Raw genomic sequence first — 25,238 nt, 5'->3', positions numbered from 1 at the left:
GTGTAATACTAAGAGAAATACCAGCGATATTGTAGTACTTACTGCCGAACTAGCAAAATTAGCATAGCTAATGAAGCTTTTATCTGCTAGCTAAGAAGTACATTTAGCTTAGCTTTGTGTTACTACACGCACTTACTCTTCCAGTCACCATAACCTTGTTATTCATATGAAGAGCACGTACGTCCTTTATAAATCACTTGAAACGTTGCTTGTATGCGTCCATAGATTTCAGGCGAAACTCCTCCATGGTGTAGCACTGTGTTCACTAACTAGTGAACTACGTCATAGTAAGAGATCCGGAGGCGGCTTGTCCACGTCGTCTATTATTTGTCTCAGCAACGATTTTGTTGATATATCTTTCTCTCGCACAAGAATGTCAAGATACTTCCTGTTTGTTTGCCCGGAAGCCACGGTTCAGATTCCTTGCTCCGCGCTTACCTACTAAGATGGCGCGGATCACTTCCGGTTCAGACTCGTGAGAATCATATTTTTAATTCTAATTACGAGAATAGTCATATATTAGCAGAAAAATATGCAATTTTATCATTAAAAGATGTTAACATTACGGGAATGAAGCTAAGATAGAGTCAACAGCAGCTCAGCAGTCCCTGTGGTTTTCTTCAGAATATACTGAATAAACCAAACCAAAGTATAACTTCACAAGATGCTCAACGTTCCCCATTTTTATTTTGTATTTTCATCAAATTAATACTTTATTCTGGTAATATTATTACTTTATTCTTGTTAGGGCATGGGTGTGCTGACATCACTGAACTATGGAAACTCAAAAAGCCCATTGGTGGAAAATCCAGATTTCTCAGAAATTAAATCTTCAAAAATCAAAAATCTGATTTAAGGTGAGGTCAGTCGTCAAGTAAGGATTTTACAAATTTAATCTCACTTTATGTGACATTTACAGTTACATGTTTTCCTAATATGTGAAACCATCAGAGAGAATTTTATACTTATGGATGAACAATAAATGTTATATTCTGGCTTTTATGACAGAAAGTCATGGTAAATAACAAAACCACACCTTATATGATGTATCCCACAGATTTATTTATTGTTTCACATGAGAATCAACTGGCGTTTTTTTTTTCCTATGTTACTTTAACACAAACAACTAAACAGTCGACATGCTACTGAGAAACCCAGTTTGATTGAGGTGATGTTAAAACTGAGTCTCCTAATGGACAAAAATAAAAATACACAAACATCAGCACCATGAGTGCAGCACCATCATATGAAGAGCGAGGTAAGCAAGTCATTTCAGTGCATCCTCTCATGCACCTGGTTATTCACCATTACAGATAACATGTAACATGTAGTGTGACCAAAACCAACAACAAAAAAATCAGATGTAAGCCCACAAGTTTTTTTTTCTAAGTTTAGGAGTCCAGAGTTTATCTTAAACTCTGAACTTATGTTTAAACTCAATATAAATCCTGATGACAATGAATGACTTACATGATTTTCCTGGAGCATAAAATGAAGCTTTACATGTCAGGTTTTTGGCCGCAACATCATTTAGCTAACCAACAAAAAAGTATTGATGATAATTTGATTATTTTTGAGATCTGGATATGAAAAATGTTTGAAATTTGAGACTTTATTCCTTTTTCTGTCATCTAGGATAATCAATATGAAAATCAGAGTTTAAATCTGCTCTTTTTTCAGATATTACGAATTATGTTTCCCTACACTTTTGGTTTTTGTGGTTACCGGGTAAAAGTAACCACAAAAACCACAAAGCAAAAACACAAAATCTTACAGAGTGATTTTGGTCTAGTTTCTAGTTCTAATATCGTACTATACTTCAAATAAAAGAAAACTAACTTAGAGGTAACTTTTTAGTAAGGTGTAGGAGAAAAATACTAGGTAGGATTTTGTGTTTTTGCAGTGTATCATCCCATAATGCTTTGCTGCATCACTATCATTGTAATATGACCAAACAAAAACATGGATGGAAAGCAGCAAGATGTAAATAAACATCGGTCGTTACCATCAGCCCAGTTTTACTTTACATATATTTTGACAAAATACTAACATCTGCTGGTGCTGATATATTCTACAAATAAAAATGTTCCTATAAAAATAGTTTAACAAAAATAAATTTGCTTTTAGGTAATAATGGGTAAAAGTTCATTTAATTAAAGTAGAGTTGCAAAATATATCAGCGCAATGGTATTGGTCTGATAACTAAAAATGCGCTACTATTAATAACCAATATTAATTTCCATCTTATTGGTGTTTTTGTGTGTTGGATGAATATTGATATCAGTTCAAATTTTCGAATCGCCGCAGACCAAATATGAAGATTAAAAAACTGCCAAAGTTTACATATAATTCTTCAACTGGATCTGGTTGGAACTTAACACTTACTATTGATAGTCCTGGTTTTATTTTGAGTTTCAGAAAACAAAAACATCAATCTGTATGTATTTTATCATATTTGAAATGTTTTTTGACATGTCGAGATTTTGCAGATTGTCGAGATGCTAAAAAAGCTTTTAGCAAACTGACAAAACAGAAAATTTTATTCCTTCATTGCTTATGAAACATACAGTTTTCCACTAAAATATCCAAAATCTTTTAAAAACTTTTTAAAAATCTAGATAACTCGAGTGTAGAATCGCGTCATATTCAGAAATTGAAACAATTACCGTAAAATCTTAAAATGTGTCATTGTCATTAACTGCTGAAAAAATTCAAGTTTTAAATCAAGGATCGATTTTTAGCAGATTTCTTTCCAAAACACACCAATCAAGCATTTCAAGTATCAAATTTAAGGCTTTTATTATTTTCACTGCATATTTTATGTTATTATTTTCTGTCTCTTTTTATCAATCAGAAGAGAAACTGTTTTTTATTAGTTAACTTTAAAGAATATTAATAGAGTAAAAGTGATAACATGTTTTTTATTGAACTAAATCTTACAGAATTTACATGATATAAAAATTAACCAGGCTGAAAATTAATTGAGATATATTTAAATTGTAACATGTAGCGCTGGGGAGTGCTGAAAGCTCAATAATTTTCCACATTTCTGTTGATTAATCTTTAAAGAATTAGATAAAATTGTGTCCTTTTTTGCTTTTTTCCATCAGTTAACTGGAATTTTGACCCTTTACAATCTAATTTCTGCTTTTTATTGAATAAGCTACATATTATACCTCAAAGCTATGTGTTTTATTTCAAAACTATGCTCATATTTAGCTTTTATTCTGCATTTTGTATTTATTTCAACACAATTATGTTGCTCAACTGGTTAGGTGAGAAAACCGTTGATACAGTACTTTAAGCTCAGTTCCTACTGTAGATATTTACTGCAGCAAAACTCTATACCTAAGATATTGTTAACAGTCACAGTTCATTTTTGCATACACAACAAAAAGTCCTTGAAAAACACAAAAATATGAGTAAAAAGGCAACAAATATGAGATTGTTTTAAGAGAAAATGTGGCTCCACGTTGGGATTAGCAAAATGCGTTACACAGAAAAGCCAGAAAGTCAACAAATTTCATTTTCATTACATATATATTTATATATAAAAACTAAACAAACTGAAACCGCTGATTTAAACTCAGGCTTGAGGTAGAGAGCAAGGCCTGCGCCACAAAGTGAGTTCAGCAGTTCTTTAAGTCGTCCTTCACACCGGATTAAAACCAAACCAGAAAACCAGGTGATAATTTTCCAAATTTGTTGTGTTTTTGCCTTGTTACAGTAGCAAATGTAGGTCATCTGGACCTCAGAGGGGTTTCAGACTCTGGGGTAAAAATATATGTGATAACTAATCACAGAAGTGAGCTAAACTTAAAATTCAAAAGTCATAGATAAGACCTGGAAAAATCATATTTTTAAACACCTGGATATAAAAAAGAAAAGCTAATAAGGATGAAATGTCTGATTCCAGATCAAAATGGATAAAACATCAAGCAGGAGTTAAAAATGAGCTTTTTGGTCACATAATTAATCTAAGCTCAGCAATTTCTTTAACATAACTGCAGATTAAAAAATACTTTATGTTGCTGATTTGTATTCTGTTGTGTTTATAAAAAGTTAAAAACAGTGTCCAGTTAATAGCGTTTCTAAATAAACTTCTTTTGCTTCTAAATCAATGATGGAGCAGATTGCTGGTTTTCTAGTTAGTCTGTGCTGTTCTCATGGCGATGCAAAACAGTAAACATGTCAGTAGTGATAAAAAACCTGAGTTAAACCTGAAGATGTGGAGCTAATTGTCTCATCTCACTTTGTGACACAGGCCTGTGTTCTGAGTAACATCATCGGATCACAGCATAAAAAAACAAAAACACAAATAAGTAGAAAAATAAAATATGTAGAAAGACGGCCCCAGCTACTGGCAGTTAAAGAGTTAGAGAAAGTTAAGAGACAAAACGCCAAACTGGATCTAAAGGAGAAAGAAGCCCACACAATCTAAACTATTAAAGCACCAAGATAAGGCGTTGGGTTTACCGCTGCTGCTCCGCCTCAGGATCGCATCACTGCTCCTATTCACATTCAAAATAATCCTTCAGCGGCGCGAATAAGTGGCGAATCACAGGAACGCTCCAGGAGCGACCCAGAACCTTCTGTCTTTGCATCCGGCTCATGTTGTTCACATCAGTGTAGTGTTTGGGGAAGCCAAAGATCCTGAAAGAACAGAAAACAATCTTAAAAACAGATCAATGGTAAATAGATGTAAACGATATGAACACCTCTTCAACTCGTCTTTGTTCCCAAATAAAAGCTAAACAGTAATAACAAAAGGTTTAATCTCATCATTTATTTGTCTTGCGGAAGTTGAACCATCTTATAAAAATTACATATAGATAGAAAAAATAACACATAGAAAGATGCGTCTTTTTACATAGAAAAACTAGTTTGAATCAAACTTTTTGTGTCAAAGCACTTTGTAATCATTCATCAAAGTTTAAGTTTCTAAGTTGATGCAGTTTATATTTGTTTTTTTTCCTCTTCATGATGCTTTTTAATTTTGTATTGATACAATGTATAGTCTGGGATATACAGTAAATGAAACCCAAAACAGGTGGAGCCTTAAAACCCTAAACGCTCCAAAAATTAGTGTTGGCATTCAAGCATGGCAGTGGTTGCATTATGATGTGGGACTGTTTGGGAGCTGGTGGTACTGGCAAACCACTGACACTCACTGTTCCATTTCAGTGCACCACAAGTAGTCCTCCTTTCCGTTCATGGAGACAGGAAGTGGGCCCATCTTCCCTTGCCTTATGGAGTTAGACTTTGTCGTGATTGTGCGAACTTTATCAAACTGCAAAATGCAAAATCACACCGTTAAAAAAGCACAATTCAAACTGCAATGAAAACAATATGGAAATAAAACACGTAACAAACATGCGGTTACCTTTGCCGTCCGACCAACTTCCAAACAATCCTGCAGAGTGACTTTATCGTCAAGAGAGGTAGCCATAGGTCTGGTGGAAAGCAGACAGATTTAATTTATATTAAACTTAAGAGCAGCGTTATGCTCAGCAAGGCTGAAACTAACAATTATATTAGTTATCGATTGATTTATCAATAATTCTGATGATTAATGGGATAAAAATAATGTGTACATTCTGCAGCTTTTTCATTTAAGCCTTTCTTATTCAATGGTATAAATAAATGAAAAGATGTAAATAAACAAATGATTCGATTTCTTCTTTAAATAAAAAAATTAACATTTTAGTTCCTAAAATGCAATAACATAGCATTCCTGCAGTGAATGCTTTATCATCTGTTATCATTTTGTATCTGTTAAGGAAAGAAAAGCGCTCTAAAATTGCATTTCTTATTAAGTGTTGTTATTATATATTTCATCATAAAAATAAATGATAAATCAGCAAATTATTGTTTACATGTAGTTTTTTTTTCTTTTCAAATCACAAATCTAATTTTGGGAGTCAGTTCTGCATTTTTCTAATTAACATTTTTGAATCCTGAACAATAAAGTGCAGAATTATTTGTTGTGATCAAAGCAACAAAGAATTATTTTAGTTATCAATTATTCTGACAACTAATTGATTAATTTGATAGGAAACTGGCACATTCTTCATATTTTTCATGTCAACCTTTTTTATACAATATTAGAACTACATTAAAATATGCAAATAAACAAATAATTCAACAACACTTGACCATTTGCGGCAAAAAAAACTTCTAAAAATGTGGTGATTAATTCTTTTTTTTTTTTTACTGAACGTGAACCAGTAAAAGTTCAAACTACGACACTTGACAAGACAAAGAATATTTTTTTGTCTTATTTTAAATGCTAAATATATAAACACATATGCATTCTTTCAACAATTGGCCTTTGTTTGAGTCTATATCCTCCAGTTAATGGTTAATCATATATTAAATTATATTTTAATAGTTTATTTTTAATAATTTCAGCTTTAACACATAGAAAAAGCTGAAACTATTGGACTGGAACGTACCTGCTCATTCCAGGTATGTTTCCCCAGAAGTATCGCGCTCTGTGAGCTGGGCTGACTTTCACTGCATCAACAAGCACTGGGTTGCACTGGAAACAGAGCAGAATTCCCATGCTGAGCATCCACATTTACCACAGCTGTTTTACTTCCATTGTGCTGTTTACAGGTCTTCACCTCCAGGAACCTGCAGATGTCAGTTTTGTCGTGAGCGCTCATCAAAACCACGTTCTCAAAGAGCCAGAAGAATGGACGGCTGTCTTCCTCCTTTGGCTTCAACAGGGTCAGAATGCGGTAGAACTCGAAAAAGAGTCTCCCGGTGCCCTCTGCAGGAAGAAAAGGGAGGGAAAATGAGGCAATAAAATAAAAATAATTAAATCTGAAGAAACATGTCACTCCTTAGATTAAAAAATAATTTTTTAGATGTACCAAAGAGTCCTTTTCTCAGTGGGTTGACCATGGACAGGTCGTTGCATGGACTCCCTCCGATCAGGAGGTCAAAAGGTCCCCATTCAGCCAGCTGAAGCATACATAGAACAACTTAAAATCAGTTTTTAGTTTAAACCAACTTCAGCTTTAAGAGAGGGTCTCACATGTTTTCTTGTAATGGTGCGGACGTCGTTAACATATTCAATCTTCCCCTCGTGCTTAATCATTCCCACAACAATCGAGTCATCACAGATCTCAGAAGCGATGTATCTTTCAATCTTGAAGCCCAAGTCTTTGAGCACCAGATATCCTGTCACAATGTCAAAGCTTATTATTGTTATTAGATATTTCATCATTATTGTTATTATTAGCTTTAATAAATGTTTTTTTTAAGCGCTTGGTCTGTTTTCATAAACAATATGCTTCCTTGAAGAGGTTAGGATATGGACAAAAAAATATTTCTTAACAAAATTATTCTTAGATAATGAGCTATTTTAGGGCCTCTTGTCACTTTAAATCCAAATAAACTTCTTCTGGCCACGCCACAACTCAACGTTTACACACAATTGCTGCAAACAGGTGAGTAATTATACAGCCATCTTTAAAACACAAACATCTTTTCTGAATGTTAAGTGAGCAAGAAAACATCTTTTCCACCAGCCATTGATCAACTTGTAAAGTTGACCTGCTTGGAACTCTGTCAGGGTTGCTGGGTAACGGGGCTGGGGTTGCTGGGTAACGGGGCTGGGCATGGCTGGGGTTGCTGGGTAACGGGGCTGGGGTTGCTAGGTAACGGGGCTGGGCATGGCTGGGGTTGCTAGGTAACGGCAGAGTGCCGCTGGAATCCGATTTAATGTTTCGAAGGTTTTTGAAACGTCTCAATTTCCAGAAAACATTAACTTGTCAAAAACGGCTGGGTGTTGTTGTTTTTAAGCACTTGGGCTGTTTTTAGAAGTAGCTAAGACACAAACAGAAGAATGAAATTGTGTAATTTTCCGTTATAATCATAGATCCGACCCTTTAATCAATAAAAAAGATGCTTTTGTTTGGCTCAAGCTCAATTATTGTTCATACTGACACAGAAATTGCTTTGTTTTCATATATAAAAACATCTACAGTGAACCTACCTGTTGCAATCCCATCAAAAAGCGAAAGCACTTTGAGTGGCTTTCGTTGATCAGCAGGGATAGATGGATAAATCCTGTGAGGCTCCTGTGGTTATTAAACCAAAAGAAAGCAAAAGTTTTACAGAGAAAAATCTCAATTTCTTCCAACATTTATCCACAACACATTAGATCCAGTGGAGAGCTTTTAGAAAAACAAAACAACACAAACAAAAAAACTGTATTATCAAAGTGACATTATGTTGTAATTTCTACAATGTAATAAATATAAATTGCAAAAATATTCAGTGACTTCACTGCAAAAACACAAAATTTTACCACTTTTTTTTTTCTAGTTTCTGAAGTAAATATCTTAGCACACATGAAATAAGACAAAACTAACTTACAAGTAACTAATTAATTAATATTGATAAAAAAGTTCCACTGTCAGATTAATGACAATAAATGAAGTAATCGTTTATTGTCATTGATCAGCTCATAAAGTGGTAAAACCAAAAGACCTGCTTGGAACTCTGCCGGGGTTGCTAGGTAACAGCTGAGCAATTACACTGCTACCTAGCAACACAGGTAACAGGAAACATTTAAAAAGTTTAATGTTTCCTACAAAACACCAAAATAAGTATTTTCCATCACTAAGTTCAAGTCTGAAATAATTCTTCAAAAGAAAAATAACTTGAACGTAAAGAAATGAGATGTAGACGTTCATGAGCTTTCCAGAAATATAAAATATTTGCACTTATAATTAGCCTTTCTTATGCTTTATAATTTAATTTAATCTATCTATATTATGTTGAGATGCTTTTAAGTACCTTAAACATGTTTCACTAGTCGTCTTGTACAATTCTGCTTGAACTAAAAAACTTTATGTTGATCAGTCAATGTTGCCTTTATAGTCAATGTTAAAAATAATAAACCTGTAAAACTGCATTGTTGAATTTAGTTTGGTTTACTCTGGTTTTATGCTGGTGCAGTAGAGAAAACAAAGGTAAACAGACCAGTGAAACCAGTTTGTCCAGAGTTCTGGGAGCGTTCAATGCCTAAACATTAACAGCTCACAGCTGACTGCACCCATGCAAATATGCTTATTAGCATTTCATCTGGCACCATTCAAGAGACAATATTTTACAATTTCAGTACAAAGACAAACAGTATAAATGTAAAATTAGAAGTTTTACCAAATGATGCACAATAATGCTTAACATGGTGCTTACAAACTCCATGGCGCTGTTATTAGTGAATAAATCCTGAACTTTGACGCTCCAGTCTGGTCTCAGTTTGAGGTTTCCGTCGCACTGTGATGGTTCGCACATGAAGCAGCTCCAGGGGTCGATGTCTTTCAGTTTGTCGAAGGTTCCTTCGGCTACCAGGATGTCCAGGCAGTCCTTGCAGAAACATCTGGACGGAGAAACAAAGATGGGAGGTCAATTGCTCCTACAATTCCATCTCCCTATGGAATTGTAGGGACAGTTAAAAAATAACACACCACACTTTTAAGATTTTAAATTGAAGACATTTTTGCTTCTGCTTGACAGTTATACATAACATTCTGCTGATCTATCAAAACATTTTTATGCATTTTGTTTTGCTGAATCCACTGAGTTAAAGCTGAAAGTTTGAACTTCAACTGCATTAGAATTTCTTCATTTAATCAATGAACATAAAATGTTAAAGGATATCTTAGCCTGTAAGTTAACTATGTTTATCATGACCTGCAGCATTTACAAATCCATGAAATTATTGAAAAGTTAAAGTAATTAAGTGACATAACCAACTAGGTGAAACATATTACATAAATTAACTACACATAGCCTTAATTTCTGTCAATTATGATGATTTTCTAGTTACATTTAAGGTTAAAATACGACGTCAGACCAAATAATACAAAAATGAGAGCATTACAAAAATTAACACTTGTCTAAAAAGTTATTTTCAAAAACTACTTTCAGTCTGACGAACAAATCTCATCAGAATGAATATTTGCATTTATTGACTGAAACTATTCATCAATAATCTTACTTTGATCCATTTCTTTGCCTTCTGTGTTTGTTTCATGATATAAATTCACTAAAAACAAAGTGAAGACTTTTGTGTTTACCTGCAGCAGCTGGCGTTCCCACACAAAATGACCTCTAAGCCCGCGCAGCAAACCGTGCAATACGACTGGTAGCCATCTTCATCGTAACGATACAGCGTCTCTGTGAAGTTCTCCTGCAAACCGAGACATTTCAAGGTTTCCCCCAGAAAACGTGCTGTACCCGGTGTTTAGAACCTAAGGCAATCATTCACCCAGCAGCCTGTTGTGTTTTTGAACTAAAAAAGATTTAAGGTTAACAGGAAGTTTAATAATATCACATGATAATTATGTGTTATTGAAAAATTGGAAGATTAATACCCAAACATCAACTATACAGTCTTAAAAAATGCAAACACTTTAAACAGACTTAAATAAATAAGTAATGTTTAGCCTGGTGGGGACACAAGCAAAGCCTGGTGACCCGCCAGGCTTATAATACTCTGGGGAAAACCCTGGATCTGCTGTTGAACTGAACATCTTGACTCTTTGTCAGATTACCTTGCATCTTAGACAAAGACCACCTTCAAACAGGGGATGCTGGACATCGATTTCAGATGATGCACAAGACAAGCAGAAATCTAAAATAAAACAGGGAGTTATTAACAAAATATTTATAGTTTAGTTTATGTCTGAGAATTTAAGTCCACAAATTACAAACTTACCTTCAATTGATTTGCCTTTTTCTTTTACTTTTTCTTTCAGTGATTCTGTAAAGAAAATTATGAAAAGAAACCACATGTAAGAAAACAAAATTAATATCAAATAACTAAAATGCTACCTATATGCCAAACCTCTATTGTAGGGGGCATTGGGAGCTGCTGCCCTGTTTTTATAGACATATTTTCGTTTTGGTGGAGGTTGATAGTCAGAGGAAGGAGAGTCGCTAGGATCTCGATTTGGAGAGGATTCTTCTAAATGAGAGGAAGAAAAAGACACATTCAGGAAAAACAGGAATGTTTGACACACAGATGAAGTTGTAAACAAAGACTGACATTTGACACATTGTTCTGGAGTCAATCATTTCACAACAATGAAGCTTACCCAAAGTCGGCTTTGGTGTACAGAATTAGCATCTGTGTAAGACATGTTGTGTAGTTGCATTTATTTTCCAATACACCACTAACAAGTTTAGCCAACGGTAGTTTTGCTAAACCTAAAGCACCAACCCTAAACATTAGCTCTGCTAACACAACAGTGCTACATAAATACAATATTTAGAAGAAGCTAGTGCTAAATCGTTGATACCCTCCATGTCCTGAACTCTTATATGTGGTTAACTTTTTTTATTATTTATGGTAGTCAGAGTCACACCATCAAAAACCTGCAACAAAACCACATTTTCAGATTTTATCATCTATCTTAAAATTAAGTTTAAATGCTAAAGCTATTCAAATTATTTTCCTTCCTTCCAGCACTAATTTGAGTTTGATATTATAATGTTCATGTTCTAAAATTGCTCTTAGATATTGCACTTATGTTTGTCTTATTGCCTAGTGTCTGTTTTATTTTGATTTTGTTTCTTATTTTAAGTAAAATTAAAAACAGAACTGTTGTGTAAAAAGTCATCACCCATTTCAAAATAAAAGCATAAATATAAACATAACTCAACTTGAAGAAATCGTAGTCAGTCAATAACAAAGATATCTGGAAAAATTAGTTTTGGGAAATCTAACTGCGCTAAATGTTTTCAAAGTTAGCAAAAGAAGTATTGGCTCTGCGATTAGCACACTGGCAGAAATATGATCAAATGTTTTCTCTTTACTTATCCATCACTTCGACTGAGAACATTCAAAAAACAAAACTGAAACAAAAAGAAAACTGTGAAATTGAAATGAAGAAAATACAGAGTGAAAAATATGCCAAAAACATGCAATGTTTTTATCCAATAACATTGTCAGTCACAAATCCATATTTTTCTCATTCTTTTCTTTCCTTTCCGTCACTTATGTAAGTCCCAATAAAGACTCAAGTCTAGAAAATATAAATAATTTGGTGATTCTAACTGAAGCAAGAGAAGTTTGGTCTTGTTTAACTTCAGAAAGTGAGAAAAAAAGGTTCAAGTGTCTTTTTTTGGTGTATGTAAACCTCTGGTTTGAACTGTCCATTATTGGCATGCAGTGTGTGAACGCATTGGACTTGGAAGATTACAGCTCACCAGAAATTGCATCCAGGCAGCCTTTGTAACTGCAATATTGTATATTTATGATGCAATAACGACAAGTCTGAAGTATACATTTTGTTATGTGGTTATTTTATGCTGAAAAAACTCAAGAGATTGAAATGTAGAGATTTAAGGTAGAAGGAAAACACATATTGCCATCAATTTTACCAGGAGGTGCAAATCCCCTGGGTCCTGTAGGCAGAAATCCTTCAGAAGCCCAATCCACCATCATCTTCAGCTCTCGCTCTTTATCACCTTCTGCCTTAGAAAAAGACTTCCCACATCGTTCAGCTGCCAACTAGAAAACAAAAATGATGTGAAAGTCAGAAATAGCCGTATCATGTTAAACTTCACAGGAACATGTTTGTTTACAGATAGATTTATCTCTGTGAAATAAACAAAATCCTTCCAAGTTTGTCACTCTAAATCTGTTCAACTTATGATTATTGCTAACTTAAACATGAATCATAACTGAATTTGAACTCTTGTTTAACAATCCTTGGAAAAGTAGAGATAATTTTGACAAAAACCACAGTAGCAATACTTTATAATAAGAGTAAATATAAGAAAAACTGCATTTTCTGTTTCAAAATAAGAGCTCACAACACAGAATTACTTGTATTTTTAAGCTTTTTGATTGGATTTTTTTCCCCCAATTTCAAGCTAAAACAACTGATTAAGACATAATTACACCTTTATTCCTTACAAAAGCATATACAGCTCTGGTAAAAGCTAAGAGTCCACTGCACTGAACCCCATTGAAAACCTCCTGGTTATTCCACCAACTATTGGTTTCTGAACTCTTCCTGAGTGAAAACATTAGTATTGTTTCTAAATTAATATAAACTTGTCTTCTTTGCTTTATTTGAGGTCTGAAAGCACTGAATCTTTTTTGTTAATTTGACCATTTCTCATTTTCTGCTAATAAATACTGAATTATTGCTTGGAATCTCACAGTCATCCTGTCAGTAGTTCATAGAATACAAGAACAACATATAAAAAGTTAAATCAGAGAAACTGATCATTTTTAGAGGTCTCTTAATTTTTTTTCCAGAGCTGTATATTTCTTGTCATGTAAAATGTAATCCTTGTTGTTGATTTCACATTTGGTGACTGTATTTTTTCTTGAACTGCCCTGTTGCTGAAATGTGCTATGAAAATAAACTTGACTTGACTTTCCTGAAAAAACAAAACTCAGCAGACCATATTTATGATGATGAAAGCAAATCAAAGATGGCGGAACCACGTTTTGCTGCAGGTCATTTGGTTTTTGTCTCCATCAGCTTTAAATATCCAGAGACTCAACTAATTTTTCTATTCTTGTTGAGAAAACAGCTCAAGCTCAGACAGATTTTAAGAAAAGCATTTGTCAAAAACAATTATTACCATAGATTTTTATGTCTAGCATGTGGATATTCATTGACCTATACCACTGTAAATCTGGGTCTATGTTCAGGTTCACAGTCCTGCTGGAAGGTTAACCTTTGGTTCAGTGTCAAGTCCTTACCTTCAACTTTAACACTACGCACAATTTTGTGTCAGCTTTTTTGAGCCATGGAACAGGTTTCAAATTGCGAGTAAACAATGCAAAGGGAAAGAATGCAGATAAGAGCTAAAGACATAATAACCATTCAGGGAGGTGAAAACATTCCCTTTCCATGCTGGCTGCGGGTAGCAACATGTTTGTTCTGATTACCTCACAGATTTGGTAGATGGCGTCCTTATAGACCGGCAGACTGGCGAAGGAGTTTTTGCAGAAGCACAAAGTGAAGGAACTAAATGGCTTCAGCCTTTCTGTGCTGACCTGCAACAGAAACCCGACACTCAGTTACAAATAAATATTAAAAATTAAAACCGATTGACCAGAGCAGCAGATTTTACCTCTGAAAACATCCCATCGCCAAACCACTCCACCCTTCGCATGCCTGGAGGAACGTGCTTGGATTTCCACGACATCACCAGTCCAGGCCACATGGACATCCCAGTTAGTTTACCCCACACCAGCTCCCCAACAGAGAATCCTTTCCCATCCTGCAGAAAAGCCGAAGAAAAACAAGACAGAGACATTTCATAAGACCGGGCGTCCGGTCTGTAAGTTTGATCAACAATACTTCCAGAAATGAATAATTACCTGGTATTGACCTTTGCATGGAGTGTTTTTACTGGTCGGTGAGATTCCTTCAAGCTTAAAGAAATATCAGTGAAGTCAAATTATTACAACTAACTTGAAAAAAGTGTAATTTTTCTATGGCAGAAAGTTTTATGTCAGGAGTGTTGAACTCAGATTCATTTAGGGCCAAATCAAATATCTGAATGTTATTAAAGGGCCAGTTGTGACAAAATGTATTGATAAAACTTATTAAACTGTTAAAAATATCTACAATTAGCTATTTGGTTTTTAATTCAATAAGTGTTGCTTAAAATTAAGTAATTTTGAACATATTTTCTCACTGATCAGTTCATCCAGGATTTTGGTTGTTTTTGTGTTTATTTTTTTGCAGTCAAAATCACAGATTTTGTGGCACTAATTTAGGAATATCTGTCAGAAATTTTAACAATATTGCACTAATGTAAATTGTTTTTATTAATCGCCACATTTGTCTTGGACTAAAACCTGACATGAAGTAAAACTGAGGCAGCAGTCAATCAAACCCAATGATTTTGGTGAATTTAGAGAAAAAAATGTTCACTAAAAATCAGAAAAATTTTTGATTTTTGTTGATTTTCAGAATTTGTGAAAAACTGGAGACTAATTGATGTAATTTAGAGTCTGGAGGGCCACAAATAAATCTACAGTGGCCCCCAGACCCTGAGTTTGGCCCATGTGCCTTAAGTAGTATATTCTCCAGTTTTGTTCACAAAAATTATTTACATTTTTATATTTAATGTCTGCAATAATTACTCAGATCCTCCAGGATTTTGTGATTTTTTTTTTGTGATTGTTGCAGCCTAAGATTTTGCTGTACTTTTTCAAAAAGTTGCCATTTTTAAGCCTTAACATAATCTTAGGAAAAAATGTAAATTGTTGAACGTAACCTTCCCAAGACGGACTTTAACATAATTAATACTACAGAAGCAACAATCGGATTCTTTTTCTACAATATCAGTGCTGATATTGTAGAAAAATGAGTGACAATATGGCTGATCCATAAGGGCAAAAATTCCTAATTGCACTTTCTGAACTGTTTAGAAGGTTTGTTGTTGTTTATTTTAGTAACCAACCTCTTGTTTTAGTTTCACATTTATTTCACATTGGCTGTTATACTCCAAATCACACTGACTGAACAAATTATGATTGTTATTTTTCTTGCAATGAACAATACCTGAACAATAAACAGGTATACCTACATCTTCATCTATGGAGTCCGCACCACTTTTGCGACCTTTAATTAGGCCAATGGGTTTGGACCAGGTACCAACACCAGCCTGAAAGACTTTTCGGGCCTGTGGTTTCTGGCGTAAGCTGCTCTCCCAGCCATGACCTCCCCTCCAAACTCCCTGAGACAAAACACACTCTCATTTCTCATCCAAATACCAGTCACATGCAAATACACAAACAAAACAGGAACGTCTTGATGTAGGATAACCAAATGTAACAATGTACACTGATCAGAAAGTCAAGTGACATGTTTAAAGACTGGATCACTGAGGGGAGATTCAAATGTTTCAGGTCCAGCAGCAGAGATTAGATGTGCATTTATGGTCTTTAATCTATTCAAAATCAGATAAGATGGAAATACTGAACATTTATTACCTCATGTGACAGAGAGCCGTTGATAAAACCATCACAATCTAAAGAAACAAAAGTTACTTTGTCACTGATATCATCAGACACTTTCAGTGCTTACTTTTTAAAGTTTGAAGGCTGGAAAGATTTTTTACATTTTATCAATAAAGATGTATTTATACAGTTATTTAGGCTGATAAAATAATTTATTTTTACCGTTTATTTTGATAAGGCGGACTTCACAAGGCTTCAAATTGAAGCCATTCAAAGCTGGAAAAGCAAATCAAGAGTTAAAACATGACAAAATGTGCAAAAGTGCAAAAGAAATGGTCCAGTTTGGTTCGTGTTGCAAAATGCACTTTATGTGTTTCTGTTTTGAAATATATTAATTCTTTTATTCAACAACCTCAGAGGTTCCTTTTTCATTAATTTTATAAGTATATATGAGTTTAATAATGTCAGTATTTAATACAGCGGACACAAAATAATTTTATTTAAAGATTTTTTTAACTCAGCATATCATGAAAATTTTTTCTGAAAAAGAATTTACGCTTGATACAAGTGAAAATTCCCATTTTTCAGAAAATGGATACTTATCAATGAATCATTAGTCAATCGATAAGATCAGTGAACTTTAGATTAACTCATTATTTAATAACTTGCAGCCCTAATTTTTGTTTATCTGCTTTGTGGAGGATTGCTTTGTACCGGCGGAGTAAAGCTGGAGGTCTTTTTTGCTGCCGTTAGTGAGAACACGGTCAGGTCTGACCTCAGACTCGCTTTCTGTGACGGCATCACTCTCAGAAAACGGTGCAACATCTTTGATGTCTAAAGCCTGAAGGAAAGAGGACAATGTCAGTTATTTAATTGAAGCTGCAGTTTTTTATATATTTCTTAAAACTCTCACCATGTCATGACAGTTTAATATCGTCACCTTCCAATTTTTTTAAGTGTTGGCCAAAAGTGACATTTTAAAAAAACAACTGCTAGACAATAATCACTTTTAGCCAATAAATTACTAAGGCTATTATCAAACCAAAAACAGGTCTAAGCGCTGTCAATCTATCTACTGTACTCCCTGCTCAAAGTGATAATGGTTGAGAAACAACTTAACATTACAGGAAAACCATTTATCCGCTGTGATCAGTGGCTATGCTAACTAGACTTAGCATTCATGTACGAGCTGTAGCATAGCAAAGAGCAAGGGGTGAAGTGAGCAATACACTGAGGGTGATTGATAGCACTAAGACCCTCCTCCTGGCTCTGATTGGTTGTTTCTTGTTAGCACTGGGAGGAGGTGGAAGAACTTGATTTTTTCCAGATTATCTGTCTCATATAATAGTTTCATGACATGGTGGAAGTTTAAACAAATATGTGATTTTTCTTTTTCTTTTTAATAAATGTTAGATACTGCAGCTTTAAATGTAGAAGTTATAATATTCTGAGGAAGTTGTTGGAATACCTGGGATAAAACATGTTGAGCATCCAGTGGAGGACATGGGAATGACAGCAGGGTCAGAACCAGCTTCCTGAACAGTGAGGTGGGCTCTGTGCCTTCAAGTACCCTCGCCCAGTGATTCTCCAGTGTGTCTCCATTCACTCCCTGGTTACTCCTCTCCTCCTCTGTCTGCTGATACTCACTAAACTCCTGTTTGAGCTGCCTGACCTCCTCAGGGGAGCTGCAGACTCCCAGCTTCCTCCCCAGCTCTTCCACAGCTGCATCGGTAGCCTTAAGGCTGCTCTCCGGGTTTAGCAGCTGAGCAATGTTTCTGAGCACCGCATCGCTTAAAGGCAACTTCTCTGCGATGCAACATGTTGCTGCAACATAAAACAGCAGCAGCTCTTCTTGTAACTGTGGCAAAACCTCTGCAGCCTCCTCTGTTTTTAGGAAATCTTCCATGTCTTTCCCACCCAGTTTGAGGGCCGATCCTGAGAGGTGGTGCTTTTTGTTTTTCAGGATTTGAGCATCATGTTCATTGAGGTAGCGAGCGGCGGCGTTGGGCTGAAGAAAGCAAGACGTGTACGTGCTAAGCAACATGCTGGCTTCTTCCAGGATGAGTGGCATCTTAGCCCAGGATGACTCCTGAATTTGCTTTTGAAATTTTTCCAGTGGTTTTAATGCGTGGTCCAGTGACATAAGCATTGCCTTGACTTTGGGATCCTTGAGCTGGGAACACAATGACTTGGCTTTTTCATCATCCTCAGGGCAGGAACTGAAGTAAAGAATCAAATCGCTCCATATTTCTGTCAATTTGGTGACCAGCTGGTGGAATCTAAGGCAACTGACGCTGAGGTAAAATGGCTTGCTGTTTTTAGTAATATCTGAGCCAAAGAGAGCCTTGAGCTTGACGTTCTTCGTAGAGCAAGAGGAGTAGTGTGCATATAAGTCAACCAGCAGTTCCTGGATTTGACTGGGGAGCTCCTGAACCCCAGCATGATACGCAGCATCAGCAATAGCATACAGGCCTCCTAAGACTATTATGTTCGGGTTCAGCTCCCTGAGATGTGAGCAGATTTGCTCTGAAGCTTCGCCGTCACCGGGATAACAAACAGCGAGGTTATCGGTGGAAAGCTCGAGTCTTTTCAAGGCCTGCACCACCGCCGCTGCTCTTTGGTCTCCGGCTCCGTCCGCCGACTCAATGGCGTCCAGAAGTCGGATGCAGTGACCAGAGGACTCAGCGTCGAAAAAGCCCACCAAAACGACGGTGACAGTGTCGTCGTTTCCAGCTGCCAGGGCTTCGTAAACATAAACACAGTAAGGAGTGTGGCTGCTAACAGCAACGAGGTCTTTGGGGTACTTCAGCCCCAGTTTGCAGCGTGCAAAATGTCTGGAGACCTGCTCGCCTTTAGCAGATCCGGTGTAGCAGCGGTTGAAAAGGAAGCGGACAGCCGCGTCGCTGCAGGGGAATCGCTCCGCAACCTCGGTGTTATCTTCACAGATTTGTAAATCCTCCGCCTTTTTTTGGTGTTTATTTGTTTCCATGTGGCGCTGCAGCTCCACAGCGCCCCTCCTGTACGAAGCCAGGTTGGTGTGGCAGATGGAGCAGTAGGTGTGCTGCTCTCCCAGGGAGCTGGCTTCGGCCCAAACGTATTCCTCCTTCCACTTTTCAGAGTACGGAAAAACTTTCATTGTCCTTGCAGTGCCGTTTGTTTCAATGTCTGAGTTCCCTGGAAAGACAGAAGAATTTGATTATACTGAAGAGGATTAGGCCAACTGAATAAAATGAATTCAGACTTTGTTTTCTCCAAATTTTGGCTTCTTTCTCAGAATTCTGAATTTTATTTCAGAAGTCAAACTTTAATTTAAGAATGTTGACCATTTCCACAGAATTCTGACTTTCATCTCAGAATTTAGATTTTGTTTCTCAGAATTGTTACTATTTTTATAAAATTCTGACTTTGTTTCAGAATTCTAATCTAATCTCAGAATTTTGACTTTAATCTCAGAATTTTCTCTGTATTTTTGCTTTTCTTCTCAGAATTGTTTAAATTGTTTATGCACCATCATGCAAATCCAGCTTCAAAACTCAGATCTAAAAGTTTTCAGAGTGGATCAAATGCAGGTTTACAAATCCTATAACAGAGAAGAAGCTGTTATGTTGACACAGAATTAGAATTCTGAGTTTAAATTATGAGGGAAATCAAGAACGTTTTTTGGATGCCCTAATCGTCTCCTGTAAATTAAAGCCCTTTTTCTTTTATTATATGGAGGAAAAAAGTGAAAAAAGGGTACCGGAAGATGGTGAAACTGGAGTTATCTCCTCGCTGTTACAAATCGTTGCTTTCACAGGAGTAGATTCTTTATTTTTTGTATTTTCCGTGTAAAAAAGTTTTAACCACTTCATGAACTCATAGCAGGTTTTGAAATCGCCCTCTATGAGCCCATCAACTGGGATGACCTGTAACAAAACAAAAAGACATGAGAGAATTTAAAGACATTTTACAGAATCTCGCACAATCATTTATGCCTCTTGAACTTGTCACACTTTTTCACATTTTAACCATCAACATCACTTAATTTAATGAATGCATTGTATATTTTCCAGATTTTTATTTGTGAATAAAAAACATTTATTTTTATTTTTCCATTTTCAACTGTGCTACTTTGTTTCTATTCACACAAAATCTCAATAAAATACAATAAGGTTCCTGGTCGTAATGAAAAGAAAAAGGAAAAATTCAAGAGGTGTAAAAACTTTTTACACTTCCTGAAAGAATTGTTTGTTACCTAAATTTGTCTCTTACCTAAATAGCAACTAAATTAGCCCTCCATATTAACCCCTTAACATGTGGCGTCCCAATCATGGGACAAATCTAGGTTGTCTGAATTCTCTGCCTTTTTCTCATCTTTAAACTCTGCGGTTGTCCATCATGACACTTTTATTGGGCAACCTAGAGCCCACCCTTTTGATTGACAACGCATTCAACCAAAAATGTTGTGAAAGGGCTTTTCCCGAGCCAATAATATCCAGAAAGCGACTTAAACTTGTTTTGACATGCCTGTATTCTTCCTGGAATATTTCTGACTGGTCAACTCGGAAAAGTAGAAGGAGAGTCTTTTTTCCCCTCTCTGTCTGAGTCTTTTTGTACTATCTTGATCAGTTTTGAAATCCACAAGTAGAATACTTTATTCTACAGATTTACTGTATTTTCCAGTCCATACATTCAACATTCAATGTGCATTTACAAGAAATAAAAGTGAAAAATCTATTTCTTTTGTGTTACAAACATTATAGCTACAAACTACTTGCAGTTAAAGTATTTTTGACTGCAAAAATAAAAAATTTAGCTTGTCATCTTCATAAAAAGACCAAGCTTTTGCATGTACTCCAAATTGTTCAAGAACAGCAGCTGATTTAATTTGAGAATACCTTTTCAGCCGTTTTTGTTGATTTTGGTACTGCCAGTGAAGGAATTAAATGTCTGCATATTCCTTGAGAACAGCAGTACTTTTTCCCCATAAAGAGTGAATTTTGTTAACGCAGACACAGATCCATACCTTTTTTACACCCTTCTGGTTGAAGGCGTCCTGAAGAAGACTGAAATTGTGCCTAAAGTCTTCTTTAGTCTGTGCATCAAACTTCACCTTAGCCATGTCAATGGAGCCAGGAAAAGTGCAGTCCATCATCTGACACTGGCATGCACCTGTTGAACCACGCAAACAATTTTACAAGCCGTGACGATGGAAGGAAGGAAGGAAGGAAGGGCATTTACCATAATAATGCCTCTGAGTATTGTGTAAACCAGTTTTTTAAAGTTGATTCAAAACAAAAGGCTCTTGGTGCTTGTATTGCTTTAAGACAAGCAGCAGCAGAAACACAGTTTCTACTATGTTTGTATTTATCTTTTTTGTCCAACTTCAGTCTTTGATATCCACTTCACAATCACAAACTATGATAAATCACATTAAAATGACTCCTCGTGAGATGTAAACTCAAAATAATAAATTATTAGGCAACATTGTAGACCTCAGTGTCCAAATATGTCTGGAAACTGAAGGTTTCAGTCTGTTAAACCAACTTTTAAACAAACTCATGAGTTGACATGAGGGTGGTAAAGTGGAACAATAACTTCCCTTTGTGGTTTATAGAAACTATGTTGCACAAAACTTCTGTTATGAACTGTGTAGAATTCACTTTAAATGTAGTATGAACAAACTCAGTGCTTGATATAGAATAATATTTTTTATCATTCTATTTTACATTACTAAAGCACTTTGAGTTATTTTATTATACATTCGATCAGGTTTTCTCTTTGTTTTGATATTACCTGTTGTTGTTTTTTAATGGTAAAATCTTCCAGCTAGTTGTCTGTGAACAAGCTGCTCTCCTGCTTTACAAACTCAGAGCATTGCTTTAAATATTGCAATCACAATTGATTAATCTGTATAAATCTCTCTTCACGACACAAACAGGAAGCTGCACGATCCAATATGGTTTCTCTCCTATTGTGAACATTTTCATTAAACGGTGAAAAAAAACCCAACACATTTGTAGGTAAAACACAGAATTGTTAGGTTGAAGAAAGTACTATGCTTAGCCACAAAAAAAAGTTTTGCAAATAAAAACAGGCCATGACTGTTGAAATGTGAAGAACATTGCTTTGTCAGCCAACATTGGAAAGTGGCTGACATTGCACCAACAACAACTAACAGGTATTGGGAGCTGAAAGTGAGTGAGGGACTCTAATGCTGATAGAAATGCCCTGATAAGGTAAGTCGCAGATGCTCCAACACCTGATTCAAGTCACTGAATTATCTTCTCAGAACCAAATTCCTGCTAATGATGCAGTTATTATTAGTAACATTTAACGTGTCCAGAGTGCCTGATCTCAAGGACCAGAGTTGTCCATGCCTTCTCTATGTGATAAAAGTAGGCTAAATGAATATGATGAGCATGAAATGACCAGTTCATATGCTGTAATTAATCACCTGTTCCCATCTCTTGCACATTTTTGAAGTCTGTTTTGAGCAGCCTGTTGATCCACGACACCACATAGAAACGGCTCGACTTATCACGGGTGGAGATGGGGGTCACAACCGGAGAAGCTGCCATGTTGTGCGTCTCTTTAAAAAGAATAAGAAATAAACGTACACATTTAATTCATTGATAGGTAGCATTCAGGCAAGGTTGTCACAGAACTGCAATAATTGGCTTAATTAAGGGTCTTAAGGTTGTGATGTGACTAGAAATATTAGGGCAAAAACATTCCTGGGCCACCGGGGGGTTAACACACACTGAATTTGTTGCACCTTAGTATGTTGAAACAAAACAAAGCATCTGGAAATAGTGCAGTTTCATTAGTGGTACCCATAGTTTTTTATGTCTGCTTTTATGTTATTAAGTTTCAAGTGTCCAACACAAGACTTTATTCTATCTAATAACAGGCTCTGTCACTCGCAAAGAAACAAAAATAATGTTGACATTAGTATTGCCTTCTTTTGGATTTGCTTGAATTTACTTTTTTTAGCTACCTTGCTTCCATTTACTATGAGAAAAGACTAGTACTGCAATATTTTTAGTTAAGATAAACATAAAAAACAAACATAAGTAAAGAGAAAAAGTGTGCTTTTGGCATTTTTATCACACATGGTTGCTACAAGTAGTCACACGCAGGCTTGGCTGGTGTTGGCTCTGCTCTCTCCATGACTGATGTCTGAGGAGGGGGTTGGTGGGTGGGACAAGGCCGTTGCCTAATCTCCTTTTGTCTGAATGACCACAGGATGAAAGCTGAGCTTTCTTCAATCAAATTAAAATGTTTCTATTTGGTATTGCGGTTTAGTCGTATCTAGATCTTCCAGCTTATGCACAGAAGAAAACCGCAGAATGTTTTATCGGAATCCTGCGGGACACGAGTCATGATGCTGCGGGATAAGCCCCCTTGCAGCCCCCTGCCATCTCCTCAATGTATGGAAAGCATGAATGAAATCTCGCGTTATCTTTCTTGCCGCGAACTTCTTCACGACACGCAACTTTTACTACCACAAAAACACGAGTTTTGGGGTCCCCTTTAGTTTAAGATCCGCCTGCTTTAACAACAAGACACAAAGAAAACAAATAGCGCAACAGTGACAACTACATGTATTGAATGTTGTCCCTTCTGGTTCAGTTAAAACATTTGCAAGAGCGACACATTTCGCAGTGGATCGATCATTAACACTGTGTTTCCGTGTAAAGAAAGAGATATTTATCTTTTCATAAACTATTGCGCTGTAGACAGGGACACATTTTACAACCAGGCAGCTTTGTTATTGACGCGCAAGCTGACGCGACTTTTCCCATTAACTTGCCTTAGTAAAGAAAATAGGACTGACTTGTAGTTACTCCAAATATTTCAAACCTTTCGCGGCTTTCACTGCTGGTTTCGCCGGTCGGTCTTTGTTGGTGCTGCCTACAGACAACCGGGTTCACAAAAAGCCAGAACAAAAAAACAGGCACTCACTGGAGGGTAAAAAGATAAAACTATTCCGCACGAAAATGAAACAAAAACGGATTGTTTTATTATTGCATTGTGGTTGTACGGTTGCAGACTTACCACAGCCGCTTCCCTATCGGTACAAGGCGGTCCTCCTCCCTTTACTCCGTCCTAAAGTGGATTCAGTACACCGCCTGCTGGCGGGTTTGTCACCCCGGCATAGTCCTTTAGATGACCCAATAGAGTGTTAGTATAAAAAAAGGCACTTTCCATAGACCACACCTTTTTAATTACTTTGTAATAGTCTTCACACAAATGCCGAATAAGGGAAAACAGTAACTAATTGACAATAGTTACCTCGTCCGTTTAACTATTAGCATAATAATGATTTAGTTTTTTAAGCTACTTCTGTCGAAAATAGTGTTTTACCTAGATATTACTTCATCAAACTTTTGACTTTCGAACTGAAAAAGCAAAATCGGTTGGTTTATTGGTAAACTACGTAAATTAATTTCAACCTTACACACTTTCATCCTTACCCGATATGCGGCGCAGTGATGCTAATTTGTGGCTACGAAAGTGCTAGCGTGTTATGCTAGCACATAATCTCATTTGTGATAAACAATGTGTTAGCTTTTCCTATCTGTTTGCTTTAGACGTTATTCATAATGCATGTGTTTTACGACCAAAGCTTATCCAAAAGAAGCCCTAATAGCACAAACACTACTAAAAGCTAACATTGGAAACCTAAATTATGTCATTGATTATTTACATACTTCCAAAACAAAATCTGGTGACTGCCGCTTGTACCATTGTGTGCCATATACATTATTAATTCCATGTACAATGAACTTGACATGATAATACATAGTGTATCTAAATGATTTATGCCAGTGGAGATAAACCACTCTAACTATTAACAACACGGCTGCTACACGTTTCCGGTTTTCGTGGTTTAAAATTTCGGCCGTTATTACTTTCCTTTCTGTCGGCGCCATTTTGTGATATGGTTACAGCACACAAGACGCCATTACATGTCCAGAACAATGCAAGACCGACACATGAGGGAGTTATAAGAAATCATCATCATCATAATAAAAAAAGCGGGAAATGGTTTGTTTGTCATTGAATGTTGGTATTTTTATGTTCGTATCAAGTGTATGGCACATTTGTAGAGAAATTCAATATTACAGAGCACCAGGTTGGGAAAATTAAAAAAAACGTGCTAACACCCTCTACCATGTCACTTGTGCTGTTGGATTTCTCTTGGTGGAGTTTAAACTAGCAAGTTGGATTCTTTTATTGCGTGTGAATTGTCAAGTTAGAGCTGCAACTTCTGAGATAAATTTATAGTGTAACA

At 36.0% G+C, this 25,238-nt stretch overlaps 1 protein-coding gene across 4 annotated transcripts; it reads right to left on the bottom strand.

Moving 5' to 3' along the window:
* Positions 1-1,047: 1,047 nt before the first annotated feature.
* Positions 1,048-24,031, bottom strand: dnmt3ba (DNA (cytosine-5-)-methyltransferase 3 beta, duplicate a). 4 transcript variants are annotated; one of them, XM_055045870.1, is made up of 27 exons: positions 23,999-24,028; positions 23,804-23,854; positions 22,395-22,529; positions 20,964-21,109; positions 19,698-19,863; positions 17,427-19,132; positions 16,673-16,799; positions 16,181-16,234; positions 15,992-16,029; positions 15,586-15,735; positions 14,369-14,422; positions 14,119-14,268; positions 13,934-14,041; positions 12,406-12,535; positions 10,868-10,987; positions 10,739-10,783; positions 10,575-10,654; positions 10,098-10,210; positions 9,214-9,397; positions 8,006-8,090; positions 7,043-7,188; positions 6,879-6,969; positions 6,627-6,775; positions 6,456-6,541; positions 5,384-5,453; positions 5,172-5,290; positions 1,048-4,653 (listed from the first exon to the last, which is right to left on the bottom strand). In XM_055045870.1, the coding sequence occupies exons 3-27, from the start codon at positions 22,516-22,518 to the stop codon at positions 4,512-4,514; spliced, it is 4,383 nt and encodes a 1,460-aa protein (XP_054901845.1). In that variant the 5' UTR covers positions 22,519-22,529; positions 23,804-23,854; positions 23,999-24,028; the 3' UTR covers positions 1,048-4,511. The 4 variants fall into 4 exon arrangements, with proteins under 4 accessions (XP_054901845.1, XP_054901846.1, XP_054901847.1 ...); XM_055045871.1 differs by lacking the exon at positions 23,804-23,854 and having other exon boundaries at positions 23,999-24,031; XM_055045872.1 differs by lacking the exon at positions 23,999-24,028 and having other exon boundaries at positions 10,868-10,984; positions 23,804-23,960.
* Between the last annotated feature and the right edge of the window lie 1,207 nt (positions 24,032-25,238).

The sequence above is a fragment of the Poeciliopsis prolifica genome, unplaced genomic scaffold, assembly GCF_027474105.1.
Source record: "Poeciliopsis prolifica strain line A6 unplaced genomic scaffold, Auburn_PproV2 SCAFFOLD023, whole genome shotgun sequence".
NCBI lineage: Eukaryota > Metazoa > Chordata > Actinopteri > Cyprinodontiformes > Poeciliidae > Poeciliopsis > Poeciliopsis prolifica.
This window is presented reverse-complemented; position numbering and strand designations above follow the sequence as displayed.